This window comes from Callospermophilus lateralis, chromosome 3, assembly GCF_048772815.1.
Source record: "Callospermophilus lateralis isolate mCalLat2 chromosome 3, mCalLat2.hap1, whole genome shotgun sequence".
In the NCBI taxonomy this organism is placed as follows: domain Eukaryota; kingdom Metazoa; phylum Chordata; class Mammalia; order Rodentia; family Sciuridae; genus Callospermophilus; species Callospermophilus lateralis.
In genome coordinates, this window is record NC_135307.1 from 186,426,948 (window position 1) to 186,451,331 (window position 24,384).

Genomic DNA, 24,384 nt, shown 5'->3' on the forward strand with positions numbered 1-24,384 from the left:
AACCTGGCCTGTGGGATGGGTCAGGAGTCACCAGGCTGCAGGCTCCCTGCTCCTGAGGGGTTGGGCCAGCGCGGTGCACGCGGAGGCCTGCGGGGTGGAGAGGGCATGCATCCCACCTAGGCCTCACTGGGCAGAACGCACGACCCCCACCCTGCCCGAGCAGCCCCCCTGCGTTCTAGAACATTGCTGCGGCCAAGGTCCCTCCCATGCAGCCCTCTGGAGCCACGCAGGGTCACTGTGGTCTGACCCTCTTGGGCCAGAGCAGCATCACCCCTGAAGCCCCTAGGCCCAGCCCTTTGTGCCCTTCCAGACCGCTGGCTTCTTTCCCAATCAGGCAGCAGCACCATGGCCTCCACCGAGGTCTCGGGCCCTTCCGCGCAGTTTACCAAAATCAAAAAGCCTGATGTGCTGCCGGCCCAAGTCCCAGAGCAGGATATGCAGGAAGAAACGGTGCGCAGATCTGGGAGCCCGCAAGGCACCAGCGAGCTGCAGGCCGAGGGGAGCTGCAGGCGCCTGCAAGCCAAGCACCTGGAGGGCGAGCTGTCGCTGGTGCCCGCTCCGAGCGAGAAGCACATCCTGACACTGCAGACCGTGCACTTGGCTTCTGAAGACGTGGAGATGCGGGAGCTGGGCTGGCTGAGTGCACAGCCAGCAGAGGAGGTGCAGGTGGTGGTGCAGGCCGACAGCGGGCTGCCGTCGCTGCTGTGGCTCCGCGAGGAGCCCCAGCAGAGTGCGCAGCAGTGCCTGGCCATCAGCGTCCAGGAAGAGCTGTTCCCGCTGCAAGGGGTGGAGGTGATGCAGTTCCACCTGCTGGAGGAGAACGTGTCCGCAACCGGCGAAGAGCGCCAGTTAGCGGCCAGCGGGGCCCAAAGCACAGGATTGACCAAGGTACAATTGTTAAACCAACCCTGTGCACAAAAGAAGAAAATAAAACTGTATCATAAAACTCGGCTTTGTGCAATATTACCAACGGACAAGCTAATTTGCAGTTTAAGATTAAACACAGTAAAAAAATAATTCCCAGGAAAATTGTGGGAGACCTTTGTTTCTTTTTTTATTCGGGTTTTTAAAGTTATGCTAACTCAAATACTATAGGTGCATCGTGTTTAAAAAAAAAAAAAAAAGTTGTTTCACCGCAAAAACCGTAGCGATAAATTATTGCAGCTGAAGCATTTTGGTTGCACTGCATAATCTTTTATTTTTGCTTTTCTTCATATATTCTATGGTTTGTCCAAGGCAGAGATTTTATTGGACTGTAATTAATAGTGTTGCCTTTGTTTGAATGCTCGTTTTTTGTTGATCAGCTTGAAAAAGGTGAGGAAGAGGAGCAGCTGGTGGTGGAAAACCGATCAACTGAAAGCACAGAAGAGCAATTCTTTCTTGTGGAAGCAAGGCCAGGAGACGAAGGAAAAGATGAAATTATTCTGACAATTTCCAATTTAAACGTGGAAGAACAGCAAGATAAACCTGCATCTGGTCAAGCAGATGTCGAAAAAGCCAGCTCTATAAAAAATCAAAGAAAAACAAAGGGTAGGCCTGTCCATCTTGCGTAAGAGACTGCAAAAACCGGGCTGCTTTTTCTTTGTGGGAAGGCAGTGGTAATTGAAGTTTTAAGTGGCTGACTTTTAGTTGCTTTCAAAACGTCAGGAAATGGGGAAAATTTTAAACTAATGCTCTGTATTGTGAATCAAATGCAGAAGTGTTTTGCATTTTTCACACAAGTTTTAAAAGCACAGTAAAAATGTTCTGCAAAGTATTGCCCCCATAAATAGGAGACTGAGCTCCGGACGCTGCTGTGTAGTTTCCAGCCCTAGTGGAGTCTGAGAAGGGGGCCAAGTAAGACCTTGACAGGGGGGTGAGCCCTTCCCCGATTGAGGAGGAGCAAGAACGACAGGCCCTGGAGCTGAGCAGACTCCTTCAGGAGACTGTGAGGCCAGGGGGAGGGACTAAGAAGCCACAGCGGTGGGGACCACGGGCCTAAGCAGCAGAAAGTGCTCTGTGCTGCCCGTCTGTCCAGCAGGTATACATCGTATGTGGGTGTGGACTGCTCTATGTTGGAGAGGCGCTGGGTGGGCCCCAAGAGGCAGATAGGGCCAGCCCTCAAGAGGGACTTTCAAGTTCTATAAAAGCCATATTAAACCATTGTATTTCAGTGGCCCCCCAGGGTGAATTGGACCCTCAAAATAATTTGTTTGGCTTCTTTCTTAAACAAACAAAAAATGCTGCTCATTTATGTCAAGACTCCCCCACCCCCAGTGCCTCATCCTACCAGCTCAGATTTTCAGGGTTCTACCTGGCATCACTCAGCATTGTTCTCTTCCTGGAAACAGGTGGCCCAGTGGGAGGTGACTCAGTTAAGAAGAGGACTGTCCAGGCACACTGCCACCACCGGTGGCTCTCACATGTGGCCGAAGCCGTTCCGTGAGGTTTTTTGCCTTGGGCTTGTGCAGGAGGTCAATTCTGCAGCCTGTAGCTTCGTGGCCCTTTCTCAGGCATGTGCTCAGGAGATGGCCTGCTGAAATCCCCAGTTCTAGGTGGTTTCAGGGTTTTACATATTCACAGTTTTGTGCAACCTTCCCTGCTGTCTGGTTTTGTCTCTCCCAAAAGAGACCTCTGTCCACCAGTCACTTCCTGCCCTCGGCCCCTAGCAAACCCCAGATCACTTTTTGTCCTCCTGGATTGGCCTGGGTGTGGACATTTCATGCAAGTGGGGTCACTCTCTCGTCACACGTGGCCTTCTGGTCTGTACACTTTCACCTAGCATCCTGTTGTTGAAACTCACCTACATTGGTGAGCTTGTAATGACTAAACAGTGTTCTGTTGCCGAACACATCGCATTGTGTTCTTCCAGTCCTCCTTTGCTGGACATGGGTTGTTTCTACCTTTTCACTAGTACAAATGGTGCTGCTGTGACCGTTCACACCCAAGGTTTGGTTTGAACACCTGTTTTCAATTTGGAGGTGCACCCTTAGGAGTGGAGGTGCTGGGTCATGCAGATGTCCTGTGCTTGGCTTCTTGCGGCCCTTCCACACTTCCACAGCAGCTGCAGCCATCTACATCCTCAGCAGGGTGGTGGGGCTCTAGCCTCTCCTCAGCCCCTCTAACACTTACTTCCCATGTGGCTTTTAAGTTATGGCCATCTTGTGGGTGATTGACATTTCTCCAATGACAGATGACGAGTGCTTCTCACACCCTTGTTGCCCCTGGTATGTCTTCGGGGACTGGATTGCTCATTTCTCAGTGGGCTCCTTCCCATGTTAGTTTTCCAGGGCTGCTGTAACCAAGCACCACAAACTAGGTGGCTCAAAGCAATAGAAATGTCATCTTCCACAGTGCTGGGCTAGGAGTCTGAAATCTAGTTTTTGGGAAACCATGCTCCCCAGGAAGACTCTGTGGAACCATACGTTCCAGGCCTCTCAGCCTCTAGGGCTGCCAGCAGTCATGGCTGTCCTTGGCTTGTTAGTGCCACGTGCCCGTCTCTGCCCCCGCTACCCCTGGAGTTCTCCAGGACCCTCCTGTCTCCTTTCCTCTTCTTGGAAGGACACCAGTCATATCGGATCAGGACCTGCCTTCATCCAATAGAACCTCATCTTAACCTGGCTCCATTTGCAAAGATGCTATTTGCAAATAAGGACAAGCTCACAAGCACCTATTTGGGGGCAGGGGGCGGTTACAGTTCAACCCATACACCTTCTGTTTCAAGCCTCTTGAGTACTTTGTCAAGAGAAGGGCGTTGGGTTCTGTGAGACTGCTGAGATGCCCATGTGTGGTTGCCTCCTTGGTCCTGTAACATGGGTGCTGTACTGAGTGATCTGTACCTTGAACGGTCCTCTGTTCCTGTGGCAGGTCCCACCTGGCCTGGCGCCCCGTCCTCGCCATTGCTGACGCGATGTGCTAGTGTTGTATTGGACGTTTAGTTAGAAGGGGTTTCTTGTGGGTTTCTTGGGATGCCTTTGTCTGCTTTCCCATCAGAGTGATGCTGGCCTCTGGGGATAGTTGGGATAGTTGGGGAGAGAAGTTTGAGGCTGGGTGGGGTCAATGTTCAGATAGTCGCTAGAGTTAATCAGCGCACTGGTCTTGTCCTGGGGTGGTCTTTGTGGGAAGCTTGTGACCAAGTCAGTATCTGTGACTCTCTCTCTTCTCTCTCTTTCTCCCTCTTTCCTTTGTTTCTTTTCAGCAGTGCTGGGGATTGAACCCAGGGGTGCTCTACCACTGAACTGCATGCCTCCCTGGCCCTTTGTAAAAATGTTTTATTTTGAGAAAGGTTTGGCTGAGTTGCCAGAGCTGGCTTTGAACTTGTAATCCTCCTGCCCCAGGCTCTGGAACCGCTGGGATGGGGGTGTGCCCACTGAGCCTGGCTGGACCCCATCCCTTTACTGCTGTATGTCTGTGCAGATTTTCTGTTTCTCCTTGGTCAGTTCTGGCCATTTGTGTGCTCCTCAGAAGTTCCCACTTCGCCTGGGTTATGCCGTTTGTCCACAGTGTTCTCATGCTCCTGTGTACCTCTGCAGGGTTGCTAATAATAACCCCTCCTCCTTCCTGACTTTAATTTGAGTGTTTCCCCCTCCTTGGTTCAGAGTCTAGGTAATGGTTTGTCAGGGTGATTTCAAAAAACACACCTTTAGTTTTGGTTGGTTTTCTCTGTTTTCTGTTTAATGTTTCACCACTCTCTTTATTATTTCCTTCTACTAGCTTTGGGCTTAGATCTATCTTCTTTTTCTTGTTTTTCAAGGTATACAGTTATGTTACTGATTTTAAACTTTTCTTTTTTACAGTGTCAAGTGTTCACCGCTGAAATTCTCCCTCCGATCCCTGCTTTAGGTCCATCTTGTGAGCCTTGGTCTCTTCCATTTCCCTTTTTGTTTATCGCAGAGTATTTTTTGATCTTCCTCTGATTTCTTCTTTGACCCATTGGCCTTAGGAGCGTGTTGCTGAACTTCCACATATTCATGAATTCCCCTTGATATGGGTTTCTAATTCTATTCCCTTATGGTTCGAGGGCGTACTCTGTAAGATTTCTGCCTTTTAAAGAGTTCATCCAGCCTTGTATTGCAGCCTGCCGTTTGCTCTGCCCAGAGCCGCCTGGGAGACGCAGAGCTGCTGCTGTGCGGTGTTGCGTAGCTGTCGGTCATGCCTGCTTGGCTACGGCGCTGCTGAAATCTTCCGTTTCCTTGCTGATCTGCATTGTCTGTAGTTTAAAGGGTGGCGTCGAAGTCTCCAGCTATCATGAGCTGTTTCTAGTTTCAGCTAAGTGCATGTGATTTGTAACTGTCCTGTCTTTATTAACCTTATGGGATGTCATTTTTGACTGACACCAGTCAGTATTGTCTGATGTCTGTGTCACCACCCCAGCCCTCCTTTGGTGGCTCTGCCCGTGCACTTTCCCTTTATTTACTGTCAGCCTTGTTGTGCCTTTGAATATAAAACAAGTTTCGTGCAGAAGGCAAGTGGTGGGACCATGTTTTTTGTCCTTTTTTACAAGTATCTGCCTTTTAATTGGAGAATTTGATCTACTTACTTATAAGGAAGGAATTTTTTTTCTTTTTCTTTTTTTTTTTTTTTTTTTTTTGATAGTAGGAATTTAACCCAGGGGTGCTTAACCACAAAGCCACACACCCCCAGCCCTTTTTATGTTTTAAATTGAGACAGGGTCTTGCTAAGTTACCTCAGGCCTCGCTAAGTTGCTGAGGCTGGCTTTGAACTTGTGATCCTTCTGCCTCAGCCTCCCAAGTCACTAGGATTACAGGCGTGTGCCATTGTACCCAGCTCAATTTTTTTGAACTGTCATATTTTTCCCTTTTGTTCTTCTATGACTACTTTCCTTCATGTTGAGTAACTATTTTCTACTGTGCCTTCATTTTAACATGTTTTTTGATTCATTTTCATTGGTTGTCCTTGGAATCGCATTTAACATCTCAATTTATAGCCATCTAATTCAAGTTAATGCCACTTTCCTTTCAACAGTACATTTTTAGAAACATCATTCTTCGGTAATTTTACTTTCCACTCGTCCATATCGTTATTTTCCCAGAACAACGTTTATATATCGTGTGCCCATTAACACAGATACATGACACTGTTTTATGTTCTGTTTTAGACCAACAGGGAGAAAGAGGAGTCACACGTAAGAGGTTGGCATTTCTAGTGAGCCTGTGTTGTCACGGATTCGAGTTACATCCAGTGTCCTTCCGTTCAGCCTGTGGAGTCTCCGTAACAGTGTTTATAGGACAGTCTGCCCGTTGCAGACTTGCTCAGCTTCTGTCTAGCTGGGAGGGTCTGAATGTCTCCTTCGGTGCTGAAGGGTGCTTTTGCCCACTGTGGAATTGCTGGTTTCTCTTTTCAGCTCCTGACCACTGGTTCCACTGCCTTCCAGCCTCCATGGTTCCAGTGGTGGTCAGCCGCTCATCTTGTCCCACCTCCATGTGGTGAGGAGTCTCATCTCAGGTTCTGCTTTCCAGACTGCCTCTGTCTTTCAGTTTGACTCCAGCGTCTTGATGCGGATCTCTCTGAGTTTACCCTGGGTGTGGTTCATCAAGCTCCTCAGTGTGTAGAGTTTCTCATCACATTTGGGAAGTTTTCTGCAGTTATTTTTGCAAATAAACTTTTCCTCTGCCCTCGCTTCCTGGATGTCTTAGTACAATTGAGGATGTCCCACAGGTCTCTCAGGCTCTGCTTACTTTCTTTCTTTTTATTCTCTTTCCAAACAGTAATCTCTCTTGCCCTCTCTTCCGATTCACTGATTCATTCTCCTTTCTGCTTGGAATTGCTATTGGGACCCTCTAGTGTATTTTTCATTTCAGTTATTGCATTTTTACATTCTACGATTTCTATTTTTTTCTGGAAGTTTATTCTTTTTATTGATATTCTCAATTTGGTGAGATACTATTTTCATGGTTTCTTTCAGCTCTTTATGCACCATTTATTTAGGTATTCGAACATACTTAAAATCATTGACTCAAAGTCTTTGGTATGTCTGGTGTCTGAACTTCCTCGGGTGCAGTTTCTTTTCAGCTTTTTATCTTATGAATCATCGTATTTCCCTGTTTCTGGACATACCTTGTCTTGCTTTGCTGAGAACCACGCATGCTTTCTTAAGGGGGCAACGCTGTAAATCACATTCTTTCCCTCCACAGGGCTGTTGATTGCTTCTCCTTGTATTTCCTGGGCTGGTAATTTTTCTGAACTTTGTAAAACGTCTATTCTTTGCTTTGTGTGCCTGCTGCAACCCTCTGCTAATGATTGGGCAAGGATTTCCTTCAACACCTGAAACCAAAAAATAAAATGAAGTCTGTTTGGATCTTGCTGAAGAACGTGTGTGTGCTGGGCCTGGCCTTCCCAGTGTTCACCCAGGTGATTGACAGCTCTGCCTCAGCCTTCACTTCCTGCTTCCCAAGAACATCAAGGTCAGCCAGGGCTGAGTGCTGAGAGCCTTTTCCAGTCAGGCATAAGCCCTGGGCATGTGTGTGGCCACCTTTTTTAAAAACAAAATATTTATTTTTTTAGTTGTAGTTGGACGCAAAACCTTTATTTTATTTATTTATTTATTTATTTATTTATTTTTATGTGATGCTGAGGCTGGAACCCAGGGCCTCGTACATGCGAAGGAAGTGCTCTACCACTGAGCCACAACCCCAGGCCTGTGCATGGCCTTCTTTATTCCCAGGGACATGTTGGAGCTCTTCAAAGCCTGTGTCCCCAAAACATCTCATCCCTGCTGCCTGTTGCTCAGGAATGTTTTCAAAAAATGTCCTCCTCCCACACCACCCCAGGTAGCCTCTCTTGCACTGGGTGATTCCAGATTAAGGAGGTAAAGACAAGTCTTTGGGAAGCCACTGGCCAGCTCAAATGAAATAATTGTAATTTTTGTGAATGAGGCTGGCGTTGCTCTCTCTGGTACTGGTATCATGCATTTGGACTGAAACGCCGTCAGCGGTTTGTAACTGCAAGTGTGAGTCCAGGGGCACCACGTCCCTAGCTGCTCCCGCTGGCTCCTAAACTGCTGCCTGCTCTGATGTGTTTCAATAGCCCTGGGGCTGCTAAAGGAAGACTCTGGTGACCATGTGCTTTCTCTGTCTCCCCACAGCAGCCAAGCGGGCCTTCCGGACCTTCCGCTGCAGCGTCTGCGTGTTCACCTCCTCTAGAGTCTCGAGTTTCAATCGTCACATGAAAACCCACACCAGCGAGAAGCCTCACATGTGCCACCTTTGCCTGAAGGCATTCCGCACCGTCACTCTGCTGCGGAACCACGTCAACACCCACACAGGTGCAGTGGCCCCGGGGCTGTCCCTGGGGCAGGCCCAAGGCTCATGCAGAAGGAGAAGGGGCCTCTCCTCCCCTCCTTCACTCTCTGTGGCTTCAGTGCCCTATGGTCACCTTCAGTCCAGACTGCTAAATGGAACATTCCAGAAATAAACAGTTCATAGGTTTCAAGTAACTTTTATCCCAGTGTGTTCTTATAACTCTATTTTATTATTAGTTATTGTTGGTCTCAGCCGTCGTTAGTTCATCTCTAACTTGTGCATTAAACCTTCCATAGCTGTGTCCGAGGTGCAGTGTGCGCAGGGCTCCTACCACCTGCCGTCCTGCAGTGTCCTCCCAGCGTCCTGGGCTACGGTCCCGGGTTGTTTTGTACTTCAGTTCTGCTGGTTCCGGTTGTTCTGCACTTAAGTTAAAAGCACTGACTGTTACCAAGATTTCTCCCACAGGCGTCTGTGATATTTATAGCCTAAAGAGCTCCTCCTTAATTTTTGAAGCATTTGGAGTATGAGTGTAATTTAGAAGTTATAAAATCCTGGGACATTTCGTGGTTGCATCTTGTTAAGGTGTGAACCCTGTGATTTTGTAGGAACCAGGCCCTACAAGTGTGGGGACTGCGACATGGCCTTTGTGACCAGTGGGGAGCTCGTCCGGCACAGGCGCTACAGACACACCCACGAGAAGCCCTTCAGCTGCTCCTTATGCAAATACGCCAGCGTGGAGGTAGGTCCCCTCCCACCCACTGCCTCGGCCAGCGCCAACCCCGGGGCCACTGGGAGGACCCAGCCCAAGAGAGGTTTTCCTGAAGACGGGGCTTGCTTCAAATTCATGCAGCGAGTACTACGCACTCTGTTTTCTAAACACAACACAGAGAATTGGATTTCATTCCCTCTTTGATTACTCATCAGTGAAAATAATACTTGAAGTTATACAAATCACAAATGAAATTACTGTGGTCAAGAAATTATTCTTGAATTTGCTGGAAAGGTCTACCTAATATGTCATTCTCGGTGCAACAAAATTGAAATGTATTTGCTCTAACATAAAACACAGATCCAATCTAATTTTTTTTTTTTTTTTGGCAGTTCTGGGGGATTAAGCCCAGGGCCTTGCACATGCTGGGCCCGTGCTTGCTCCCCCACTGGACTAAGACCCACCCCATCTGAATTTTTGCTGAAGTTTTTGAGCTGACCTCAGTGTCCCTGCCTCAGATGCAAAGCAATGTGCTGGAAGATGTAATCACAGCCTTTTCCACTCTTAATTACAGAGGGAGCGCCCTTTCCAAACCTGTTATTTTCAAGGTCATTCAAGGAGGCAGTTTTATAGAGACCTACAGCAGGTTTAGCAGATGCAACAGCATTTACTTTTCAAAGTCAGTTAAATTTTGGGACCCGCTCTGTTCAGGAGCATGCTGGGTCCTGGCTGGGCCTGGTCAGTTGGAACTGAGCTAAAGGGGACAGCTAGTGTGGAGATCCAGTCATGGGGCAAGAGTGTTTCACAAGGGAGGGAACTGATTCCAGGCATTTTTGCCTGCTTTTGCTGTCTCTAAAGACTCGCTCTCATGTGAGTTAAAGATTGTGACATGGGACGCAGACACAGAACGAGGGAGGTTTCAAAGCACAGAAGTGCCGGAGGACCCTGAGCTGGGGATGGAGTCTTATTGTCCTGCGGGTTCTGGGCATGAGCTTCCAGCTCTAGAGCCTCCATGCTGCCTGGCCACCGGGCTGCTGCTGCTCTCTGCTCCTCGGAGCCCTTTCCAGATGGTGCCTGCTGGTCTGCATTAGGGTGGGGAGGCTCCATCCCTGTGCACACTGGCCAGCTGGGTGTGAGGGATGCACTGTTTTGGAAGGCCTTTGAAGTCCCCTGGCCCATCCTACCTTAAAAAGTCATTTAGAGACATTGCGCACAGCCTTCCTTGACCAGTCAGTCCACTTATCTGACTCAAACCTTCATGCTGTGAGTTTTTAAATTATTTTTGCTTTGCTTTCTCAAACGCTCAGAGACATCCACTCTTCTCCTGGATAATTAAGCTAAGTCGTTCAGTTTGGTTCGTTTTCCATCCTACACTTCCCCTGTTCTTGAAGGTTCTCCTGGCCTGTGCATACCTTTCACTTTCCTGGGAAGCAAACTGAGTGTAGCCCTAGGTGATGATAAGCAGGATGCTGTGGGCCTTGTGGGTAACCACCCTCTGTCTCCTGCAGAACACACAAGGAACACAGCATAAGAACAGTTCTAGAAGGAGGGAAAGCAGGCGGGCCAGAAATGACCAAATGAGGGGTTTCGTGTTCACTATTTAACTAATTCATCAAGTTCTGATTTATTTTCTTAAAAAAGAAACCAGTAACACACATCCCTACACTTGTGCTGCTGTGAGCATCTGTGGCCTTGGAAATAAACCCACGTGGCACTGATCGGCGAGGTTCCCAGTGTCTCTTTGTAGAGTGAGGTTGAAAAGCAAAGTGCCTCCAATTGTCTGTCCCCAAAGGTCTCACACCTCGAATGGAAAGTGCCCACAACCAAATGCCAAAGGCAACGTCTGTTTGATATTTTGGGGGACGTGGGCTCTGGTGCTAAGGCCTGGTTCCCTGAGGTCTCTGCTGTGCGCTGGCTGGCTGAGCTCCCGTTTCTCAGAGCCCTTCCCTCTGCTCCAGGCCAGCAAGCTGAAGCGCCACATCCGCTCGCACACGGGGGAGCGCCCCTTCCAGTGCCGCCTGTGCAGCTACGCCAGCAAGGACTCCTACAAGCTGAAGCGCCACATGCGCACACACTCAGGTGAGGCCCGCCCCGTGGCCGCGTCCGGGCTTCTTTAGAACGTGGATTTCTGTGGCCACCGGGCTTGTGATCTGTGTTGAGCGTTGAAGGGGAGGCACAGAAGCGTCCACTGTGCCCACTGTGGCAAGTTCCCCTAGCATTTGTTCAGGTGCCTCAAAGTCCACCCCTTAACCCATCCTTCAGCTTTAAGGCCAAACATATAACAGGTGTGCCGGCCCCGCGGTGGACACGCTGTTGAGTTTTCTGAATAATGTGGGTGTTCTTCTCTGTGCCTTTTATGACCCTGAGGATGACAGCCGTGCGCCCACCTGAGCTGGCCAGTAGCCTCCAGGTCTGGGCCACATGGACACAGCTGGGCCCAGTGGACGCTGTCTGGCTTGATTTAGGGGCTCACACCTGTGAGAAAGGGGTTGGTGGGGAAGCTGCAGGCACCAGGCGTCCTTTAGAGGGGTGAGCCGCGCTCCAGGGGGTGGTTCCGTCCCTGTCATAGGTGAGAAGCCCTACGAGTGCCACGTCTGTCACGCCCGGTTCACCCAGAGCGGGACCATGAAGATCCACGTGCTGCAGAAGCACAGCGAGAACGTGCCCAAGTACCAGTGTCCCCACTGTGCCACCATCATCGCGCGGAAGAGCGACCTGCGTGAGTGTCTGACCTCCCTCCCAGCATGGCACTGGCGGCTCCCTCTGGGCACAGCGGGCAAAGGCAGAGCCCGGCTGGAGCCTGCCCGGCTGCTCTTGTCCAGGGACCAGTTTTTTTCCAGAGGTCTTGCGGTGCCATCTGGTGGCAGGTTCCTCAAGTGCGGTCTCGGCAGGTTTCTGTGCTGGGCCTGTCCACATGCGGTGGGCCCCAAACCAGGGTCTCAAGGGATACTTTAGTCCACGTTGACCTGCTCTTAGGGAGGAAGACACTGTGGCTCAGAGACCTAGAGCGGCCTGCCCCAGAGTCCCCTGACCCTGGGTGTTCTCTCCCCAAGTTGGGGGCCAGCCGGGGCCCAAGGGCACCGAAGGCTCCCTTCAGGGGAATCACGTCACTAGGGCGACTCTGACACAAAGGCCACACTCCTCTCTGAGCTTCTGGGACACCACAGGACAGGAGGGACACTGGGGGACTGCACACCAGGGATTCAGCCTGGGGACTGGGTGGGAGAGGAGACCGAGAGCCTGTCCCTGGCTCCTTGGCCTCCCTTCCCGTGGCCTTTTTTCTCTTTCCCAAATCCATGACGTGATGACGCTCAAAATGTATTGGCAAAAATAAAAATTCCGCAGTTTGCTCTGAGGAATTCTAGAGGTGAGATAAAATGTTTTGAAATAGTTCCCCCCAAAAACAGTAGAAGTGTTTGGCAGATCTTTTGTTTTTCATCTGGAACATTCTGTCGATCTCGACTCACCCCAAACACAGCCCAGTGGGACTTGGTAGGAGCCCAGGATCACGAGCCCGTTGCTGAGAGAGGCACGGTTATGTCACATGCCTGTGGGTGACACGTCCCATGTACCCCAGGAGGCTCCATCCACCATGAGAACCACTCTGGAGATGTCCGGGTCGGACCTCGCAGGGTGGCCCTCCGCCACAGCTGTCTGCTCTGGTTCAGCCTTTCCCACGGTGACAGAAACGCCACCCTGCGACTCAGTCGAGCAGAGATTGCTCTGGAGCGTGGCCAGACAGTGTGTGTGCCCCAGGTCACTTTGAAGTGAGGAAGACAGGGCCTGACTCTCCGCAGGACTGTTGAGTCCGAGCGTGGAGGGGCTGTCTTCGTGTGCGAGCCTTAGTTATCCTGAGACTGCCCCCCACCATGGGTCAGTTCTCAGGAGCTCAGTTAAGGGGACACGCTGGCTCCGGCAGGACCAGCCTCCTGGGACCCTAACCCACACTGGAGGGAGTTAGATGAAGGTCCCGTGGCTGCTCCTTGACAGCAGCGGCTCTCAGCTGGGAACAGGGCACACAGGGACGTGGGGCACTATCTGGAGGCATTTGCGCTGTCACAGTGGAGGCGGGAGGCTGCTGGAGTCTGGCAGGTGGAGGCAGGGAGGCTGCTGAACACCCTCCAGTGCACAAGACCGTCCACCCGCCCCACCAGGGAAGCCAGAGGTCAGCACCTGACAGGAGGTGACAGTCCGGGGCGGCTGTGTCCGCCACTCTTTCAGGTGTGCACTTGCGCAACCTGCACACCTACAAGGCCACGGAGATGAGGTGCCGCTACTGCTCCGCCGGGTTCCACGAGCGCTACGCCCTCATTCAGCACCAGAAGACCCACAGGAACGAGAAGAGGTTCAAGTGCCAGCACTGCAGCTACGCCTGCAAACAGGTACCGCGCTGGTGCCCCTGGGGGACAGGGAGGTGGCGCGGCGGGGCCCGGGAGGAGGGCGGAGCCAGCTTCCCTCTCTGGGAAACTGCTGAAGGAGCCTGGCACATCCAGAGTGGCCAGAAGCCAGTGTCAAGCAGCAGCCCGAGGCCCCTGGGACCTGTCAGGGGCCTACCCCAGCCAAGCCACTGTCATAAGAATGCCAACACATCCCTTTGTGCTGTGTGGCCTTGGCACTAGGTGCCAGGGCCGTGGTGGTGCCTGGCCCAGAGCAGTGACCGCACGGGCCTGTGGGTCACTGTGGTAGCCTCGGGGCACCAGCAGCAAATGTGGCACGTCCTCGGGATGTGGCAGAAGTCATGAACAAGCAGAGCTTGAGCCCGAACGCGGTGCTCCGTGTCGCGGGCCAAGGGGGGAGTCGCACAGCACCCCTCCCACAGAGCACTGCGGGAAGAGCCCGCGGGGGTGGCAGGAGCCGCCAGCTGCCCTGGCCACCTCCCCATGACCTTGGCTCCCACCTGGAAGAGCAGGTGGTGGATGAACTCTGCATGCAATTGGAGGCACTTACCTGTCCCTTGAAGGGGAGCGTGTGACCAGTGGTGGAATTTCACCTCTAGAAAGACAAGCCGTGTCTGGAGGGTGTGCTTACCACGGTGAGCTGCGCAGCCTGCTGGGCCTCGGAGGCTCTGTCTGTAGGATCAGGGTGACCTGAGAAAATGCACTTGATTTTGTTCTTTTAATCTTGCAATGAAATGTGTCAACTTTACAGTACACTGATACTTTCCAAGTGACCAGTCCAAGGTATTAACAGAATCATGCATGGACAGAAGATCCAGAGCACAATGTAGACCAAAGGGACAGAAAGTTGTCAGGCACAGTTTTAGGTTCCACTGCAACTGAACGTGAAGAAACAACATTTTTTGGGGGGTGGGGGGCTACCAGGGATTGAACTCAGGGGCACTCGACCACTGAGCCACATCCCCAGCCCTATCTTGTATTTTATTTAGAGACAGGGTCTCTCTGAGTTGCTTAGGATCTCGCCAGCTTGCTGAGGCTGGCTTTGAACTTTCGATCCTCCTGTCTCAGCCTCCCCAGCCACTGGGATCACAGGCGTGTGCCACCGTGCCCAGCTAGGAAACACCATTTATTGATTTTGGGCATAATATCAAAGAGCAATATCCACACTTATTTGGAAGAAAAAACCTATTAAAATTCTGCTTCCTTTTCTGACTACATATCTGTGATTTCCTCAGTTACTTCCACACACATCAGGGTAGAATCAGGGATAGGATTCCACCTAAATTCTTTGGAAGATTGTCAGATTCAGAAAATAAAAACACCAGACAGTTAAATTTGAATTTCAGATAAACCATGAATAGTTTTGCATTTCTGATTGTCCCAAGTATTGCAGTGAGCAACCTAGACTGTTAGACAGACATTAGTACTATTTTTGTTTTGCTTTGAGAAATATATATTTCTACAGAAATATGTTAACGAGTAGTTGGTTTGTTATTTTTTAGTGAATTGATTTTATTTTTGCTTTTCAAAATCCCCTCTGCCTCAGCCTCCCGAGCTGCCGTGATCACAGGCGTGTGCCACTGTGATACCAACGGGATGTGCTTGGCATGACTTGTGCCTGTCTCCCAAGTCCCTTCTGTGGTTTTATTTTTGAAACAGCTCATTCTTTCTTCACTAAGGACAGTTATTCCCACCGTCATGCTTTAAGACCAGCGTGAAGACCTGCGGTCGAGCTCTGCAGGGTCTAGCAGGGGCACTGTTGGGCAGTAGGTGGACAGGGGTTCAGACACACGGTACTTCGCATGCCGCAGGTCCACTGCCTGGGAACCTGGATCTGCAGTGCTGTCACTACAGGGGACTCTGTGGATCCCAGTGCACGTGGGGTCATCATCTCACCACTCACCCCCAGGGTGGACGCGGAGCCCACACAGAGATGACTAGAGCACCGACCCCGTGGCGGGGCGGGATGGTGGCACTGTGCCCACAGCGTGCCAGCAGTCTTGCTGGTTTGGTGGCCCTTCTGCTGGGAGTGGGGAAGCAGGGCTGGTGGTAGGGGGAGGCCTTTCACCAGCTGAGCCCTGCTCCTCCTTGCCCTAGGAGCGCCACATGACCGTCCACGTCCGCACCCACACGGGGGAGAAGCCCTTCGAGTGCCTTTCCTGCGACAAGCGCTTCCGGCAGAAGCAGCTTCTCAACGTCCACTTCCGGAAGTACCACGACTCGGGTTTCATCCCCACGGTGCACAAGTGCCCCAAGTGCGGCAAGGGCTTCTCCCGCTGGGTAAGCTCGCAGCGCCCTGAGCCCGGGGAGACGCAGGCTCAGGCTGGTGTCCACTGCCAGCCAGGCCTGGACCCCGCAGCCTCTGTCACCTTGGGAGGTCAGATCTCACCAACAGGCGGTCCCCTTCCCCCAAAGCAGGCAGTCCCTGGCACCACGCCTAGCTGGTGGTTTGGGGGAGTTCTCAGACTCCCGAAAGGGCCTCTATCCCTGAGAACTAGATTGAGGCCGCCTCACAGAGGGATGTGGCTCTGGGCATTTCTCAGGTGCTGTGGAGCGCGCCGGGTGTCCTGCTGGGAGACAGACTTGCGCTTCCTGTGGTTCCCTCCGGTGCTGTGTGCGTCCATTTCTTCATAACAAGTCACCCCAGAACTTGGGGCTTAAGACGGCGAATGTTCGTCATCTTGGGTTCTGTGGGTCAGTCACTGGGGACAGGCTCCTCTGCTGGGTCTGGCTCTGGGTCGCCTGAGGCTGCCGGCAGGTGGGTCGGCTCCCCCTGCTGCCGGCCTCAGCTGCTTAGGGCCACTGCGTCCTCCCTGCCCAGGGCACGTGGGGGAACAGGAGGGAGGCCAGTACCTGTCACCGCCTGGTCTCGGGTGATATGAGTCCCTTCATCAGAAATGAGTCACTGAGTGCAGCAGCCCCCGAGGGGTGCACAGTCCTCTGTGAGCACAGGACTGTGGGCGAGTGGGCAGGGTTTTAAAACCAGCACAGGTGGCCAGCGAGGTCCCTGGAGGACACGTGCTCCGGCCCAGGTTTGGTGGGCTCTCGGCTATCTGTATTTGACGGTTTTATAGGGATACTCTGTCTTTTCTGTGAAAATAGCCATGTAGCTGTGTTTTTCTGAGCAGTGCAGTGGATAGTTCTGGAACCTCAACCCTGTTTGTGTAGGATTTCAAATGAAAGTAGTGGTGGTGGTACAGGTGGCATCGCCCACACCAAGTGCCCGAGAGCAGCATTCTCAAGAGCAGAATGGCCCCGGGTGCCCCAGGTGTGAGCGGGACGGCAGGAAAGGGGCATCAGCCACATGGTCCCAGGGAACATGGCGTCAGACAGTGTCTGTCTTCCATGCAGGAGGCTCGTCGGGACTTGTATCTAGAATATCTGGAGAACTCCTCCAGCTCGAGGAGACAGATACCTGGCTAAAAACAGGCAGAACCCAAATTCAAAGTGTCTGAACAGGCGTTTTTGCAGAGGAGCCACGCAGGTCGCCCGTAGACACGCGGAAAGCATCAGGGAAAGTCCGAGCCCAGTGAGAAGCCACCAGGGCCACCCAGGGGAGGCCCTCAGCCAGGCGGCAGGGACGCGGTGGGTGAAGGTGGGGGACAGGACCCTCCTGTGTGGCCGGTGGGTTGCAGCATGGGGGAGCCACTCCGGTCAGGGGCAGGTCCTCGCCAGTGACACACACAGTCACCACCTGATGCAGTGCCCAAGAGAACTGACAGCCCCCGAGGGCCCGAGTTCATGGCCTTAAGTGGAATCCCCTCAAGTGTCCAGCAGCCAAAGCTGCTGTGCTGGATGAGGTCGCCTGTCCTCAACTAGGGCCAGAGCGGAGGGTGGGTACTGCTATGGCGTGGAGCCCTGACAGAAGCCTGGCTGGAGCCGCTGGGGCACGGTCCTCCGGGTGAATTGTCTGGGGGGGCAAATCCACAGACGCAGAAAGTAGACCTGTGGCCACTGGACGCTGAGGGGCCGCGTGGGTGCGGGGCTTCCTGGGGGTGGTGAGAGGCCCTGAAGTCGGCTGCGGTGGCCTCTGTGAGCAAACCACAGCGTTTGCGTTCTAAGTGGACAAGTCCCTCGGCCTGTGGATTCTATCTCTGCAAAGCTGTTAATTGTAAGAGGAATGTATCTGGGAACATTCCTCTTACAATTAAATCATTCACAGACTTCTGTTCACCGACACAGTCACAGTGATGGTGTCGGGAGGCCAGAAGGTCCCAGACCGTCCCCCCCCCCCCCGTGAGGACCCTGGCCCAGTGGATGCCGGTGGCTCCTGGCTGGGTCAAGTGCTTTCTCAGGCACAGGTCTGAGCCCGACCCCCACTCCTCGGGCGAGGCTGAGAGCGTCCCCCCAGCTGCTGCTCAGAGCTGGCTGAGCCGTGGGTGCCGAGCCGCCGCCCGGCCCCGCGTCTCAGGAGGTCGCATGCGGGTCCAGGGGCCTTGCGGGGAAAGCACCTTTGCTTTTGTCTCATTTTCAAAGAATCTTTGGCCTCCCAAAAGGCGGAGCGCTCGTGAGCACCTTATCAACCAGGGAACGGCCTGCCACAGCGTCACACTGGCCACCACCACCACTGCCACCGTGGGCAGGGAGTGATGGACAAAGCTGCACTCTGATAGAAACAGGTGGCGGGGCAGATGGGCCCTCTGGTCAGAGTGTGCCAACCCCACTGGCCGAGCCCAACCAGGAGGAGCCGGAGGGACCTCCCAGGCCTCCTCTTAGTGTGCTCTCCTGCCATAGAGCAGGACGCTTCTGGCAGCAGGTCCACGTTGGGGCAGTGGCAAGGTGGGGTGTTTCGTGTGATCAGCAAATTCGAGACCACCAGCTTGCACGTTTGCATGTGAACTTTAGAAATAGTGACGATTTTCTAGCTGATTTTAAGTCATCCCCTGTGCTCATTAACTAAGAATGTGCCGCTCTCGGGCTTGACCGGGCAATACTTGACTTTGTTTCCAATTTTGACTGTCAGGTACACTTTCATCAGTAGCCACCTGTGTCCTCGTGCCCAGTAGGTCCAGGAGAGAAGCTGGCAGGACAGCCCGGCCCCCAGTTCTGTAAAATCGATGGGAATCTGTGGTTATCAGTCCTCACCTTAGAGAGGGGCGGCTTCCAGGAGAGCAAATGCTGCCGTCTCGCCGACTCCTGTCATAAAAAGAATCTAGGCCAGCGAGCTCGGCCAGACCGGCTCAGCAGGAAGGGTCACTGTGAGAACGTCGTCTTTCCTGTCCAGGGTCGTGAGGGCGCCCGTTGCCTGCTGACTTGCCGAGGCTCGTCCTCCAGCTGGTGTTTAAGTGCAGCCGGGGACGCGACCTCACGGTGCCTTCGTCTCTCCTGCAGAGCAACATGCACAGACACGCAGGGAAGTGTGACTCGGGCCAGGAGAGGACGGCCACCTCCGGGAAAGGAAGAAGGATGAGGAAGAGGCGGCCGACAGTCCCCAAGGAAGCAGGAAAGGATGACGGTACCTCCTTTATACAAACTCGTCTTCCGTGGGATGGCGATTTTTGCGTAGACCTCTCTGAACTGAGGGTCACTGCAGGGGACATGGCTAGAAACAGCCTGTCCACTCCTCAGGTGGAGGGCTCCTGGCTGCTGCCTCTGGCCACGGTGGGCAGGTTCTGATGGCGGCACATGGAGGGCGCCCTGGTTCTGCTGAGGGGTTGGGGGGGGGTAGAAGGGCCCGGTGTGCCAGAGCCCCGGCAGCAGCACAGTCACCAGGGCCCTTCTGAACTTGTCTGTGAGGCTGAAGGACAGCCGCACTGACCCTCAGTACCCCAGAGACTCTGGTCGTAGCACTGTCACCTGTGCCCGCCAGAGCTGTCCTGGGGCTCCTGTTATAAATGAGCTCAGAGTGGCCGAGGATGGTGCCCAGCTGCAGAGGCCAGAGGCCCCACACAGGCGTGTCCCTCAGGGCTGCAGACAAGAGTCTCTCCTGCCTCTGCGGCCTCTGGTGGCTGCCAGCATCCCCTGGCCGGTGGCCTCCTCCTCAGGTGGCCTTCTGCCCTCTGTGCCTGTGTCTCGTCCTGTAAAGACACTTGTCTTCAGACGGAAGGTCTGTGGGCAAGCCCAGCATGGCCTCATCTGGGGCTCCGCACCCTCCTCCTGCCCTTTGTCCAGGTGAGGGGAGTCACAGGCTGGACTGGCCCCTGTGCGGGTGGCTGCCCCCCTCTGCACGCCTTTCCTGGTTGAACCTTAGAGCAGAAAAGAGGACCCGGAGCAGGCGGCCTTACCCCCAGACACTCCCCTCTAAACGTCCTGCATTGTGACTCCAGCCCCCATCCCTGACTGGTGGGTGTCCCCATGGGGTGGCGCCACCCTTCCTCCCTTCAGAGCTGCGGGATCACATAGCTGGTGCCCAGGCAACTCAAACTGCAGATGAGCTGTGACTCATTGTTCAGCATAAGTATGCCCCTCACGCTACTTGGGATATACTTGTAAACATTTATCCACTGTTTACGGAGACTGCTGCTGAACAGGTGTGCGCAGTCCTTACCCTTCCGGGCTTTGTGCAGGGTGGGTTCTGGGCCCCTCAGAGCAGCCCACGGAGCTCCCCGCCCTCGCCCACCTCTTGCCCACCTGCAGAACTCCACAGCCACCTGCTCCATGCCTAGAATCCAGGTCCTGCCGGGCGGGGTCCTGGCAGACAGAGGGGCCCCAGTGGAGCACCCTGGCCAGCCTCCTAGGCACTCCCCAGAGTGGCTCCTCTGCCCCCTGGAGCATTGTCCCTTCTGGAATTCACACATCCACCAAGGGCTTGCACGAGTCTCCTTCCTGCTGACCGCGGCCCTACACGGATCTGCCCTCCCACGTGGGACAGAACTGAGGCAGGAAGGAGTGGGTGCCCAGCCTGCCCGGTCCAGGAAGCAAGCTGCAGCTGGGCCCCGGGGTCCCCCTCTGAGGTCCTGCAGCACAGCCTGGCTGTGGATGTCCAGTGGCCCCAGCCCAGACTCCCTCCCCCTGCAGGGGCAGGGGCTCCTGGCCTCTTCTCAGGCAGGTGGGCCGGGTGGCTGCTCCTCAGCATCCTGTGTCTCCCCATTCCCAGAGGACTTCCTGTCGTCACCTGCCAGCTTTGGGGGCTTCCCCCTTGGGCCCAGGGCACGGGGCTGCCCACGGTGCTCGCAGGGTCAGAACAGAAGGAAAGGGTGAGCAGCAGCAGACCTGGCCTGGCCTGGAGATGTCTCCATACCAGCGATGGTGTTGAATGTCACATGGCGGAAGGCCCCGGTGTCCTGCAGGAGCGCCCTGCCGCTGGACCAGGTGCAGGTGCTCTCCTCGGTGCTCAGAGCGGAACAGCACCCCACCAGCAGGCTGCTCACCCCAACACCCACTCATGTGCACCTGGGCGTGCCACCCGATCCTCGTGTGACAGCTCCAGGCACCTGGCCTGGGATTTGAGCTCCCGAGAGCCCTGACCATATGTCTCCACCTGACCCAAGACATGGCCTCTTGGTGTCCCTGCTGAGCCACCTGGAGACCTTCCAAATGTGCTCACGAGGCCCCATCCCGACCCCATCCCAGCCCCTCCTTGGCCCCCTGCTTCTGCTCTGGCCAGAGGTCCCCAGGGCTGTGAAGATCAGGCCCTCGTGGCCATCACCCTTTGCTGCCCATGCAGTGGCTGCCCTCCTCGCTCGGGTCCTGTGGCTGCTACGCTTGGGCAGGTCCTGAGGTCTTCCCCGCTGGGCAGGGCCAGCCTTGTCCCCAGGAGCCCAGGACCATCCTGCGTTGGTGTGACTCTGTGCGGAGCGTCTGCTCCCACGTGGACCCTGGTCCCCTCCAGGGCAGCGTGTCCAATCTGTTCCTGTAGCACTGCCCGGGGCCTCCAGCTGGCGTCCCCTCTTTCTCCACCTGCTTGGTAGGAGAGTGACCCACAACCTGGCCCCTGCTGGGAGGAGGCTGAAATCCGACTCACAGTCCTCCAGGGCAGAGCGAGCGGCCCATCACCCACCCTGAGCTGCAGTTTGGGACCCGTCCTAAAATGCCGTAGAAATACACGGCTTCCTGCCAATCAGGTCTCTAGCAGCTCCTCCGCAGTTCTCCCTCTGCAAGTGTAATGTAGTATGTCCTTTAAAAGTTATCTGTGAAATCCCGAGGCGCAGTGGTGCACACCTGTAATCCCCACAGCTCAGGAGGCTGAGGCAGGAGGATCACGAGTTCAGAACCAGCCTCAGCAACTTAGCAAGGCCCTGTCTCTGAATTTAAATTTTTTTAAAAGGGCTGGGAATGTGGCCCAGTGGTGAAGCGCCCCTGGGTCAATACATGGTACCCAAAAGAAGAAACAGTCATCTGTTAAGCCCTTGAAAACCTTGGGCAGAAATCTGTGTGAACTAGAGTAACCCTCACTGAAATTCTGAATGGCTTGGTTGCCTTTTCAAAGTTGGTGACATTTTTGCTGTTTAGAAGAGTCGGACAGAGCAGCAGCGTTGGCAGGTGAGCTGGTGACTCTGGGGAGGGGCCCTCTTTGGTGCGGAGCTGAGCTCAGACCTGCTTCCTGGACACCGACGCCAGGGGGAGCTGGGCCCAGCTGGACAGAGGGACCTGTCCCCCCCCACACTCATCTTTGGAGTCACACAGTCCAGGTCAGGAAAGGGGCACCCGGCAGTGCTCATGCCTGAAGGTCCACTCCAGGAGGGCGGGGACGGGAAGCTCTGACTGTGGCTGAGGAGGGGCTCTTCTGTGTTAGGGGACAACTGTTAAAAGCAACGTGTGGACTTAGACAAGGGACCTGGCTCATGGTAGCAAGAAGCGCGATGTCACCTGACTTCAGGTCTTGGTGACCTGGACTCTCGAGACAGCTCTCGCTGTGGCCCACGGCACACTCATGGCATGTCTGCCCTCCCCGACCCCACGATGCCGGGGCAGAAACACCTCCAGCAGCCTCAGGCTGCCGCCATACACGCTGTTGGTGTGGATTCGTGGCTCCTGGCCCAGCCGCTGGGGAGTGGCTGGCTGGGGCCTGTGGCCTGCGGCCACCACTGTCCCTCTGCACTGCAGGGAGCTCTGTGAGCAGGTGGTGGCCTGTTCCTAGCAGGGCTCCGACGGGCTCCTTGGTGTCCTTGGCTTCCAGGGACATGTGCCCACCAGCAGTTGGCTCTTTGCTGTGGCCTTGTCCTGCTGTGGGCTCTGCAGTAAGACGGGCAGGCAGGGGGCAGGACTGGTCTCTGGAGCCACATCCTGTATAGCAGCGTCTCTGGCCAGCAGCCATTTATTCCCGGCCCCCTGTGATGCCCACATGTGCCCCTATCTGGAGACGGGCATCTCACGGGGAGGCCGCTGCCCACTCCTGCAGTGACCGTTCTGAGCTTAAGGGACTGTGGCTCAGGCAGAGGGCTGGCACCAGGGTGAGTTAGGAGATGCCTGTGGGTTGGAAGACGTCCCTAACACGCCCACTCCCCTGTCCTCCCAGAGGCTGCTGCAGCAGAGGCCTCCGTTACCAGCGGGACCCCGCTCCCGGGCCAGGCGGCTCCTGTCCCCCATGAAGAAACAGCAGCCGGCGGCAGGGCCCTGGGTGAAGACATGACCTGCGAGATCATCCTCAACATGATGGTCGAGTAACGAGAGTCCCCTCGCCCGCCTTCTGTTCTCACAGCCCCCTGGCCCCTCTAGCCCTTCTTTGAGACAAGTTCATGACAATGGTGTCCCGTTTCCCCAAAGTCTGAGTAGTTCTAGGAGTGTTGACGGCGAGTGCGGGCAGTTCACAAAACTCACGGTAGTTCATAAAAGACAAAAGCCCCAGCCGGAGGGCAGCAGCTCAGACCTAGGAGTTCACTCCTCCTGGAGCTTGGCAGGGTGCCCGTGAATGCAGAATGAGTTCTTGATAGCGGCCAACGAGTTCTTGGACCAGCTGGTGCTTCCACCGTCTGAGCTGGAAGTCTTCACGTTGAACTGCCCACACCCACCCTTGGTGGCTCTGAGAGTATGATTTTAAACACGAAAGACTTAACTTTATATCCTTTTTATGCATGTGAGTTTTCCATGAAATTTAAAGCTACCCTAATACTTAGAATCAATTCTAAATTCAACAAAAAGATCCTATTATAGAGGAGAAAACAGAGTAGACAATGAAAGACGTCGAGGAGTGCCCTGTCCCACTGCTCGGGAGCAGAGCGCGCCCCGAGGTTTGTCTTCTCTGTTCATGATGGAGCCAGGCAGGCAGGAAATTGCTCCTCAGTGCTGTTGCTTGTTGGGGTTTCAGCCGAGACCCGTTTGGTTTGCTAAAAACGGCCTTGTTTTATGTTTAAAATAATTGGCGGAGTTGAGAAGAAACCCCAAACCCCCAGGATGAAGATGTGCACGTGTGAAGGAACCTGTCCTTTCCTGACGCACGGTGGAGGGTGAGCCTGTCTCTTGCCCCGTGGGGTCCCCACCCCGGCAGCATGGCAGGGGCCTCCTGAGCACCCCAGCAACCAGGGCTGCTCTGCCGGGAGCCTGTTCGTGTCTTGGCATAGCTCGCAGCTGCTCGGCTGTGGACCTTTCCCTATCCCCATATTTCAAAATCAATGATAGTTCCCAAGTTCAGATTCTTAAAATGTTGATCTGATGTTCGGATTATCCCAAGTTCAGAAGCCCCGTACGATGGGAACATGTGGAAATAATTTCCTAGCAAGAAAGGCCTGGTATCCCCTCGCAAATTAATTCAGTTCATACAGTAAATTTAAATTCTGGGTCTGTTGTACTCTGTCATGGTGACTGTATTTCTCTCCTGGTTTACTTTTGATTGTTGATTACAGATGTTTTGCATCTCAATAAAATGAAATGACTTAAAGTTGCTCTCTCTGTCATGTGCAGATGATGTCCTTTAAAAATGTGTTCTTGGGCTGCGTTCCATCCCCAGCACCTCTCTCTGTAGGGAGGAGGTGGGCCAGTAATTCCACTTCCGGGCTCATGCCCCAGAGATCTGAAGTGGGTTTCAAAGAGAGAGTTGCACAGCCACATCCATCGCAGCCTTAGCCACAGTAGCCAAAGATGGAAGCTGTTCAAATTCCATCAATGGGTGAACAGACCAGCAAAATGTGGTATCTTCATACAGAGGAATATTATGAAGCCT

General features: G+C 53.9%; 1 protein-coding gene across 1 annotated transcript; it reads left to right on the top strand.

Annotated features, from left to right (window-relative positions):
* The first annotated feature begins 345 nt into the window (after window positions 1-345).
* On the top strand, window positions 346-24,030 carry Ctcfl (CCCTC-binding factor like). Its single transcript, XM_076849145.1, has 10 exons — window positions 346-888; window positions 1,305-1,530; window positions 8,084-8,263; window positions 8,846-8,979; window positions 10,908-11,028; window positions 11,519-11,668; window positions 13,171-13,331; window positions 15,444-15,626; window positions 18,678-18,801; window positions 22,744-24,030. Exons 1-10 carry the CDS (start codon window positions 346-348, stop codon window positions 22,890-22,892), a joined length of 1,971 nt encoding a protein of 656 aa, XP_076705260.1. The 3' UTR covers window positions 22,893-24,030.
* The last annotated feature ends 354 nt before the right edge of the window (window positions 24,031-24,384 follow it).

Excerpts from the sequence above, each read along its gene's own strand:
- Ctcfl (XM_076849145.1), top strand. The coding sequence starts at position 346 with ATGGCCTCCACCGAGGTCTCGGGCCCTTCCGCGCAGTTTACCAAAATC. Across the intron at positions 8,264-8,845 it reads CCACGTCAACACCCACACAG|GAACCAGGCCCTACAAGTGT; the intron begins GTGCAGTGGCCC and ends GTGATTTTGTAG. Across the intron at positions 13,332-15,443 it reads GCAGCTACGCCTGCAAACAG|GAGCGCCACATGACCGTCCA; the intron begins GTACCGCGCTGG and ends TCCTTGCCCTAG.